Raw genomic sequence first — 11390 nt, 5'->3', positions numbered from 1 at the left:
TTGATAACATAAAAATGAGCGCTCTATCATATGTAACAACTTTGTTGAAGACAGTTTTTGTCTAAAGAACATATATCTCGCACAAAGTTGTTTTTGGCGCTTTCTATCTAAGGTGCATTAGGGTAACCATGAAAATACGTTTTTTTGCTTTACCTTTTTATATTTAAAATTCTACATCGAAACTGTCTTCATACGACTATTAGAGCTTATCAATACCACATTTTGCGGTGCATAACTTGTCAATTACTTAAAGTTATCTATGTTTTTTTACCCAAAAACTCATGATTTCAATTTTAATTTACTCAAACAAAAAATTAACATAATTTTGAAAATCACGTATTATATAGAGTGAAATTTGTTCTTTCAAATTCCGTCAACAAACATTTTTTATGTTCGCCCCAGAAAGAATGACAAACAAATGAAAAGAGCGTTTTTTTTGGGTAAAATATCAATAACTTTGAGTGAAGTTGAGGTATTGACAAGTTCTGCATCGCAAAATGTTTGTATTAGTAAGTTCTAAAAGTTTTCCGATTGTATGTAGAATTTGACACATAAAAGTAAGAGCAAAAAAACCTTTTTTTTCATGGTGACCCTTACGTAACATAGAAAAAAGGAGCTATATCGGTTATTTCAAGAGATAGAAAAAAACATTGTTCTACAAAGATGTCTCAAATAACTAGGACTACAACATTGTTGAACTATATTTACCTCTATCTATGAAGATAAGAAAGTTAGATTTTTTATTTCATCGACAATTTTGGTCACCCTATATTTGATAACATAAAAATGAGTATGTAACAACTTTGTCGAAGACAGTTTTTGTCTAGAGAATAACTGTCAAGTTCTAAATGCTAATTTCTACTTAAATACACCTCCTGGACCATTGTGCATCGTTTTGCTATGAACAAATCGAGAATTCTCAGTAAGCAAAAGAATCGTGAAAAGGCTTCATTTAATTCTCATAATATTCTATAATATTCCATAAAATAATACGAGCCACGATGCTCTATCTTGGCAACGATTTTTTGCTAACCAACCGGATAGGGAAAAGTTTCTTATGGCTTATAGCAATATCGAGAAACGTTAGTATGATCTCGCGAAGAAAAAAAGGATTATGGGTTATTTTCCTTAATCGGTGAGATAGAATACGCAAAAAAGCATCGTTTGTGGAAGATGAAAAATAATTATAGAGGGTAGTGTCCAAGATACGACCGCATTGTTTGACGTAGAAATACGCAATTATTTATAGCATGCAAATTCAAAATGTTAAGAATTAAATTTAAGAATAATAAAAGAAAAATGGTACGTGCACTTAGTGTTTTGTTTACGATAGGAATAATCCGAATATGGTCTCGACAGGTAATCAGCGGAGGTTTCAATAGTTTTAATTGAAATAGATGAAATAGATGAAACGATTATAAAAAAATTAAAATTTCATATCCAATTTAATATATTTAAGAGCCAATCGATTTGGACACTCTCTAACTATTTATTACAATATAAAAAATAATAAAATTTTCAAAATGAATGTTTTGATAAGGATGGTGCTGAATTCCTATATTTTTGTGTAGATCGCTCGACATTTCCCAATCACGTGGTCGACTACGATTGCGGCTTATCATGTTTAAATATATTCAAAATCAACATGCCTTACATATCGTAACGTAATCCTACGTCAATTATGCGGCCATGTCTCGGCCACAACCCTTCAACTTTTTCCTTCATAACTTGATTGGTGGTTGTTTATCAAATGATTGACAAAATTTTTTCGTTTTAACAAGATATCCAAATGATGTTTGACATAAGTTCGTGATATTCGCAAATGAACAAAAATTAAACCCCTTTTTTACTTAATTCCTTCATTTTATTGATCTGGTATATATGTTTCAATTATTGCAAACACCGAAACAACTTAAAAAATATCATAGCCTTGATTCTATCGTCGTCCTTTTGTCTGTACTACAATGTATAAACATTCATTTTTTTTTTAAGGATAACACGACAGCAATTGCAAAATGTGTAGCGTGAGATTCAACAACGTTCAGTAAATTTCGAAAGATTGTACAATAAATGACTGTTCGAACTGCTCACTCATGTAAGTTTGAATGTTTTAGAAAATGTACCGTTTTATCGACCAAACCGGAGAGCGTTAACGGTCACAACATTTATAAACTCTGTATCGAAAGTATACAAAAATATACCGGGGGAACATTTAATTTGATTTTCTATCACTGGTTTTCATTAGTTTTTCTTTCTGGTACAATCGAAAAACTACTAAAAATCTTCTGAATATCAATATGAATTTGATATTCTTACCTCAATCTCAATATCATTCTACTTTCACTACTTGTGGTACCGGTGTGGTTTGTATCAGTTATCATTGTATGATGACTCTTCTTGTAACATTTGGTGATTTTTTGGTCTATGCTATATATTTATTGACATTTATCTAATGACTAGGTCCGCCAAATTGTCCTGAAGATGGCTCTTAAGTGGTAATAAAGTACAACAATTCAGTAATGGTTCTTAAGATGTTGGTCTTTGGAGGGTATAAGAGATTTGTTTGATTTTAGATTAAGTGAATATTCTAGTCTAGACTAGGAATACAACAAGTTGTAGATTAGAGCAGTTTTTAATAGTAATAATGGAACAATGGAAAACTATGGAACATTCAACGGTTTATTCAGTTAGGAAGGTACTTTGATCAATCTGAGATAGGAAATGTGTTTAATTTGTTTTTCTCATAAAAATGGTTCCAAATAATTACATCTACCAATCAATGGTTTGTGCGTAGACCACATATCAGTTGGGTGCACAATCAAAAATTATTACAGCGCCATTTGATGTTTTTATCAATTATTTAAACATAGTTGCCGTCAAAAGTTAATCCGATTCGTCAATATCCAGTTGTATTAAATGCTGACATTTACTACGATTATATCACTTTTTCATATGCTTTAACCTAACCTCAATGTGTCTGACCATGTTAATATTTTGTTTTGTGAATTATAGTCTTTTTCGACCACACTCTTATTGGTGGAATTTGAGCTCTGATTGGCATCGTAGAATCATTATGTTTGTCACAACTAACATACGTTCAACGAGATTATGTTCTCTTGGTTTGTTAATTATGATGTAGGCCTTCGATTTTATACCGTGCTCATCCTTTTTTTTCTGGTGTGATGTTTGACGAAGAAACTGTTTTGACAGAAATACTGTACTTGATCCCAAGATTCAAAAGTCGACAATGGGGGCTGTTCGACCTTTTTGTACATAAACAATACTTGTGATATTGGTACATGGCATGGCCATTATATGTAAATAAAACAAAATAAAACTATTAGATGTACCGGTAAGTTTCTTCGGCTTTACAACAGATGGCGTAACTTGATTATTATTCCAGAGAATTAAATTTCCAGACATTCGTTGGAAAACTACTGTCATTGCGCGTCTTTTCCAGTATATGTCAAACAGTTGAAGTGTAAACAACATGATTTTTTGCCACTTTGAGTATGTCGAATTTCGTACCAACGAGAGTGTTTTTGCGGGGAGTGTTACTTCATTACTTCAATATAATGAAAAAAGCTGCGACAAGTCATTGCATTTTGGTGGAAGTTTATGGTGACCATGCTCCAACTGTGCGCGTCAGACGTGGTTTGCACGGTTCTAAAGTGGTAATTTTGGCTTGAAAGACGAAGAACGTTCCGAACCGCCAAAAAAGTTTGAAGATGAATAATTGGAGGCTTTACTCGATCAAGATCCGTCACAAACGCAAAAAGAACTCGCCGATACGCTTGGAGTAGCTCAGCAAACCATATCCGATCGTTTAAAAGCAATGGGAATGATCCGAAAGATAGGACATTGGGTCCCGTATGAATTGAAGCCATGAGACGTCGAACACCGTTTATTCACGTGCGAACAACTGCTCCAACGGAATAAAAGAAAGGGTTTTTTTTGCATCGAATCGTTACTGGCGATGAAAAGTGGGTCCATTACGACAATCCCAAACGTCGGGCAACGTATGGATACCCCGGCCATGCATCAACATCGACGGCCGCGCGGAATATTCACGGCCACAAGGTTATGCTGTCTATTTGGTAGGATCAGCTGGGTGTGGTGTACTATGAGCTGCTAAAATCGAATGAAACTATTACGGGGGACCTCTACCGACGACAATTGATGCGTTTGAGTCGTGCACTGAAGGAAAACAGCCCCAATACGAGCAAAGACACGATTAAGTTATTTTGCAGCACGACAACGCTCGGCCGCATGTCGCGAAACCGGTCAAAACATATTTGGAAACGCTGAAATAGGAGTTCCCATCCACCGTATTCTCCAGACATTTCTCCGTCCGATTACTACCTTTTTCGATCGATGCAACATGACCTGGTTAACCAGCACTTCTCCAATTTTGATGAAGTCAAAAATTGGATCGATTCGTGGTTAGCCGACAAACCGGCCGATTATTTCCATAAGTAGGTCCATGAATTGCCAGTAAGATGGGAAAAAGTTGTGACTAGCGATGGGCAATACTTTGAATATTAAATTTGCAACCATTTTTGCAGAATAAAGCATTAACTTTTGAAAAAAACGAAGAAACTTACCGGTACTCCTATTAATAAGCATAAACTGTTAGGTATTCCAATTTTCGAATAAAGTGATTACAATACCACTTCGTTTAGATGGAGAAGAATTATTAACGCTCAAAGGAGGAATTGATTTCTCCTCGAAAAAACCCAGCGCAAACAATACCCCCCTCCCCGCCAATTTGAATCTTCGATCGATTGTGACATTCGTCAACAAATGATATTAAACCTCCTGCTTGCATCAAACGATATGGTTTCTTTAATTTGGTAGAATATTCTCTACACCATATCAAACATTTCACATTTTTCGCTCAATCAAATCCCTAGTTAATATCACCATTTGTACATAATCCGTATCGAGTTGTCTTCAATACCTCGTTTTTCGCTAAAGGCTTCGTTCAGTCCGGCTGCAGAAAATAAATGGCATTGGGAGAGAAGAGCATAGAATTTAGGCAAGCGAGCGAGACCATCTTTCCGTCACTTTGCAATCACAACTAAATGGATTTCCGAGCGAACACCAGCTTATATACAGATTTGGGTGATTTCAATAGCCTGTTTTCAAAGCAATTTTTATGCTAGTGAAACAAGTTTTCCGGTCAATAATTAACAAGCAAATAACGCGTAGACATTGAATCTTTCGAATGAAGTAATCATACCTTTTCGTTGAGCCGGAAAAAAGGTATTAACGCTTGTTGTTTCAGAGGAACGCTCTCGTTTTCAAAACACTGAACTTACATCCCTGTATGGAAATGATAGAGTCCTACGACAAAAGTAGTTGCACCATAACTGAATGACTCCTTTATTGGCCCACCGTTTACTCATCTACAATTTGGAAATGAGAGAGAAAGAGAGAGAATGAGAGAGAGAGACAGAGAGAGAGAGACAGAGAGAGAGAGAGACGAATTCAGTCTAGGGGGAGGTCATTTCAATATGCCGTGATGTTGATTTGATGGTGAAAATGAAATGAACACGGACCATTGTAGAGGAGATAGCAACGAAAACGCCCGAATGACTTTTGATTTATGTTGACAGAGAAACTGCTGGAAGAAGCAAAAAATCGTTTCCAATTGAATGCGAAGGCTGATGGCTTCAGGCTTCATGGTCCCCTGATTATCCTCAGTTGAATTTGGCTATGCCGAGCCCTGGTGCTGATTAAACAAACTTTTAATGGATTGTAACCGAGTGTGTGTCCAGACCGCCGGAAGAGCGCTGATGAAGAAGATTCCGTACAATGCGTACATATGGAAGCAAAATAATGGGCCCTATTATAGAAATCGATTCGATGAGAATTTTGCTCGTTAGCTCTATTTAACTATTATAGATACCGTGCAAATCAATAGTATCGACCGAGTGAAAAAGATCGGTGCAACTGTCAGAATTTTTCGAGTTGTTTTGTTTGCTTGACGCATATCTTCAGAGGGTTATACGCTTAAATATATGCAATTGCAACACATGATATTCGAGCTCGGTAAGAAATTATCTCGATTTACAAAATACGAAATTTTGCTCGGTGTGATCACGGCAGTGGAACTTCATACAAATCACTCGTCGCAAAGTGTCTCCTTTTTCACCGCTTGTTTACATCGACGAATATATTTTTTTCCACTATGTTTCGTAGGAGAGTGTATGCATACTAACAGATTTCTACTACGAGGTGTTTAATGTAGGATGAAAGGTGGGAATGTTTCTGTTTATCGTACGATTTAATTGAATGCATAAAAGTTGTCAACAAAACTGGAGTTAAGCACATTTTTAAATTTGAACAAATATTGATAAGAGATTCCCGGCAATTCTTGATGTTTAATGCGTGATTTAGTAGCTGTATAAGTTGTTTGAAACGAAGGTTTAGTGTAATGATTTTATTTTGAGGATTATATTCTCAAACATACAAGTATGATTAATATAAACTGCATGTATATGATGCGCCTAGCCAGCCCATACAAGCAAACGTGGAGGCGATATACATACATCCTAGAAAATAAAAAACGTATAATTATGGTTTATATTACATCATATACCCCATATACATGTATATGGCCTCCAATTCCATATGCATATGCCAGTTATACACATCATACAAGTAATGTGTCTTAGATGTATGTATATCGCCTCCAATTTTAGATTTTTGACGTAGGACTACGTCTTACATTAAGAGTGCTAAATTAGAAAACAGTTCACGTTTCTATGAAATAAAGTTAACGTTATTTTTGCTACGAACGGATTTAAACGTTTTGTATACCAATCGAATAAGTATTGTATAAGTATTGCATCTCCTCTGAGGAAAATTCTCAGAATATTTCTGTGCCCGAGACAACAAAGGTCGCTTATTCTGCTCATTGTGTGTTTAATGTTTCCCCTCGAGCTGTGAACGCTAGTGAATATTTCACTTGAAGTGCATCTGGCATTGCAATTAACACAACCTTCCGAATCATGGCAAAGCAGGCGAAAAAAGAGAAGAGTACAAATGATTATAGGTCGCTTCTAAACATAAGTGTTTGGTTTTTTGTGTGTAGCTTGTTTTCATTGAGCAAAACATAGAGCTTAGAAACTTTGTTGACGGTTTTGACCGAGAGTCGAGAAACGATTTTTCATAAACGGTCATTCTTGCGATGTTTCATTTTTAGCACTGCAACTGTGTGCATCTATTAGACGCGTGTTTGATGCCTGTTGAATGCGATGCACTTCTTCTTCTTCTTCTTTTGAATTATAGACACTTGAAACTCAGAGAGTTCATTCGTCTTTGATGGCGATGCACGGAAGATGCCTCTCGTTAATATTCGGTGCAATGCGTGCGTTGATTGAAAGAAACGAATTGTGCCATATGACCAATTAGTGTATTGTTCTCGCAAAGGCAAAAAATGATCGTTGCTTCTCGAAATGATTCTACAAAACTACGCAAGCCATTAAACCTTTTCAAGGTTCCCGGAACTTTTTACTAAAGAGTTATTTATGAAATTTCGACGTATTCGCAAATAATATTCGAAATGATAAATCATCAAATTTCAAAAGAAAAAAGATTCCGTAGTCCTACGTTCTAAGCGGTCGTGTCTCGGATACAACCCCTCGAATTTTTTTTACGATTTAATGTTTGCTGGGCAGGCCCGAAAGCAGTTTTAAATTGTTAGAATATGAATGAAATTTTTTACTTCATGTTATTTGATTACTTGAAACTTTGCGATATTTCCACTAAAGCACAATAAACAATCAGGAATGAAGTATCCGAATGCAACTCTTTCGTACGAGATAGCTGCTGCTTGATAATCCAAACAACCGGAGTTCAAATCCCATAGAAGCAATTTTATAACCGTCGCCATCACTAATATCAAATATTTATATCACTAAAAGTCAATTGATTGATTCCTATTTGTACAAACATAAATGTTTATAAAGGTTCTATATACATACAAAAAAGGAGCCAAACATTTTAGCCAAACATTTTACTTTAATATTTTCCGCCATTTTTTTATGGCAGTGATGAATCGTATATTCGTATGACAACATACTTATGATGTTATTAGGTATTGCCTAATAACCTTGCATGTACAGTAAGTTACCTCTAATTTGACATTTAGTTAATTGGACAGACCTGTAATGGAACACAAATAATTGGACATTTTCATCTCTAATTGGATATTTTGTAAACATCGAGTTTGGTACCCAAAGTATGGCCCCGGATTGAAAGTCGCCACCAGACGTCGACATTGTACCACTATCATCGTGAATGTCCAATTACCGGCCAATCACCTCTAATGCGACACTGAATAGTGCCTCGGTATGTCGAGGATTAGAGGTAACTTACTGTATATGCTATTTGGGCGCATCATATACCGCCCAAAATATCAGCTATTCGATGCTCTATATACGACAGTTATACGATTTAATGTTTGCTGGGTTGGCATACTTGACAGCTTAATTTGTCAAGTTCATAATCTCATGTTTACAGTTTTGAGTTAAGTGCAATTGAATGACGAAGTTGAACTAATTTATTTTTGTCACTTTGTTTATCAGAACTCAAAAGACCGGTAAACAGATAGTCTCTCGTTCTCAAAGTTAAAAATGAAAAAAGCAACTTTAACTTTCACTTTTCTTGAAACCGGAAATATTCTGACTTAAAAATAATTTTTAACGTAATATTCCAAACATACATGTATTTACAAAAATCTATAATAATTATCATTATTATCAAAAACGTTTTCCGCCATTCTTTTTTTGGTTGTCTGTTGTTTGGTATAAGCATGACAATAGTCGTATTAGATGCATGTAGGAGTCGTATATTCATCCATCCAATCATCGTGAATACTATTGCAAGTGGAAAATAAATGTGTGTTCGTTGCTTATTATGCGAACATAAATAACAAAATAATACAGTTATTTAAATTTGATACGACATGCCGAGGCACCACTCAGTGTCGCTTTAGAGGCGATTTTGGCCTGTAATTGAACATTGGCGATGTGAGTGGTACAGTATCGACGTCTGGTGGCAACTTTAATGTGGCGCCATAATTTAGGCCCCGAACTCGATGTTTACAAAAATGTCTAATTAAACGTGTCACATTACAGGTCTGTCCAATAATCTAAACGTCGCATTAAATGTAACTTACTGTATATAAACAATATTTATTCCCAGCTGTTTTGAGGCATCTCGCATAAATTGACAATATCATTCAGTTGTCAGTGCAAGTCGGTCCAATTTTTAGAGTGTAAAAAAAGTTCACTGTTTACATAAAAGCAATCTCGATTCGGTCCCACTTTTTTGCTTGAAGTTACTATCCCCTGGTGTGATAATGATAGTGATTGTATCGACTTCTCGATTCGATTTGTATAATAGGGCCCAATATCGCAGTCCTTCGTTAACAATACCGTCGCGGCTTGGACACAACCTCTTTATATTTTTTTTTGTTCCAGTCAACAACTTCGCATTGTGATCAAATATCTGCTTGGTTTCAGAATGTTCACCATTAAAGCCATGTATTAAATTTACAAAAATCATAACAAAAAATCAAAAATCGAAACTTCAGCAGGGTGAAGACACATTTCAATAACATTGCACAAGAATTTTGGCCAAATTTAACCAATATTTCTTCAAAAATTTTGTTTTAGTTCATATAAAATTTTAACTGTAATTGTTACGAATCCTGTATCATGTTTCTTTGCTTAAATTTTTTTTGTGTAACCAATTTGAAAGAGACAAGTTTTTTTCGTGTTTTTTTTTCTGAACCGATCGAAAAACTTGTGATGGTGAGACTTGACATCAAGATCTTATCTTCGCTTTTTATTGTACTTAATTAAACTTGAGATTGTGGAATATCTGCTTGGTTTCAAAATGTTCACCATAAAAGCCATGTATTAAATTTACAAAAATCATAACAAAAAATCAAAAATCGAAACTTCAGCAGGGTGAAGACACATTTCAATAACATTGCACAAGAATTTTGGCCAAATTTAACCAATATATCTTCAAAAATTTTGTTTAAGTTCGTATAAAATTTTAACTGTAATTGTTAAGAATCCTGTATCATGTTTCTTTGCTTTAAATTTTTTTTGTGTAACCAATTTGAAAGAGATTTTTTCGTGTTTTTTTTCTGAACCGATCGAAAAACTTGTGATGGTGAGACTTGACATCAAGATCTTCTCTATTTATTGTACTTAATTAAACTTGAGATTGTGGAATTGCTATTTCCGTCATCTCAGAAATGGACAATGAATAATAATTTCCAATGTAGTATTCGCTATATTCCTTCGTACAATTAATCTTTTTCATTTGTAATCTCCACACCAGATACCTAATCACCAACAAATGTAATAAGAAGCAATGAGTGTAGAGCAGGCTGAAACATGGAACAGTAGATCGTACGATTCAGAGAAAAAGAGAGGCAGCGAAAGGAAATAGTAAAGTTCTTGCCAGTACCCATTGTCGACATTAATCTTCCGCCTAGACCAGCTTAGATAACAATTAGCTATTTTCTCCATACAGTATCTTACTATAACACGCTGTTGCTCGTAAATGGCCCTGCTGTTGCTCGAGTTTATCACATAATACTTTCGCCTCCACAAAGAGGATGTCACATAATTATTATTGTCCATCTCCCGCCGTTCGAAGCATCAACTCAATCCCTCGTTTGAAGGATAATCTTAGTGTTATTTGACAGTATTGATATACGCTGTTTAGTTCAAAGATCCTGCCAGAGTCGTTTTCTTTTTTGAAATCATTTCGACATTCCATTGATTGTACGTTTTGCACGAAAGCTAATCACACTCATTTGTCTTTTGTTTTTGTTATCAATAATTCGCAATATCTTCGGTCAACATACAAGAACTCCTCGCTAGAAATATTCTGAAACTATGCAAGAGTATGGGAATTTCAATTCACCTGCTATATGCTACATTACATTCTCGGTTTATCCTTTACATAAGGATTCAAATTATGCTTCCAAAGTTAAATTGCTAACGTTGCCGATTTTGGTACATTGGCTGTTGCTTGGTTGAACTTCCGCTGTGGGTGCTCGTGGGTGGTAACAGAGACTCGTACATGTGGCCAATAAATTAGGAAGAAACAAGTTGTTCGCATTTTATCACCTCTCTTCGTTTCCTGTGGCACCGGTGCAATGTGGAATAGTTGTGGCTGCTGCTGCTCATGTCGATATTGCCTTTCAAGTTTACATCGATGGAGACGCCGTTTAGAATATGGTGTCGAAAACTGCTATCGACCGTCGGATGCTCTCGTCGTTTGTGCAGCACTCAATGAACTCGTCGAGTGTTATTTTACCGTCACAGTTGCGATCCATTTTCTGAAAAATGAGATAT

At 35.5% G+C, this 11390-nt stretch overlaps 1 protein-coding gene across 4 annotated transcripts in view; it reads right to left on the bottom strand.

The window, feature by feature from the left end:
* Window positions 1–1850: 1850 nt before the first annotated feature.
* Window positions 1851–11390, bottom strand: part of LOC129775409 (Kv channel-interacting protein 4-like) — a 239499-nt gene continuing 229959 nt past the window's right edge. For all 4 annotated transcript variants that reach the window (XM_055780132.1, XM_055780136.1, XM_055780135.1 and 1 more), the window contains exon 7: window positions 1851–11374. In XM_055780132.1, the coding sequence (XP_055636107.1) occupies window positions 11264–11374 (111 nt within the window). In that variant the 3' untranslated portion in view covers window positions 1851–11263. The remainder of the gene's footprint in view (window positions 11375–11390) is intronic.

Source organism: Toxorhynchites rutilus, chromosome 3 (assembly GCF_029784135.1).
Source record: "Toxorhynchites rutilus septentrionalis strain SRP chromosome 3, ASM2978413v1, whole genome shotgun sequence".
NCBI classification, from domain to species: Eukaryota; Metazoa; Arthropoda; class Insecta; order Diptera; family Culicidae; genus Toxorhynchites; species Toxorhynchites rutilus.
Note: the sequence above shows the minus strand (reverse complement) of the source record. Positions and strands in the feature narration are given on the sequence as shown.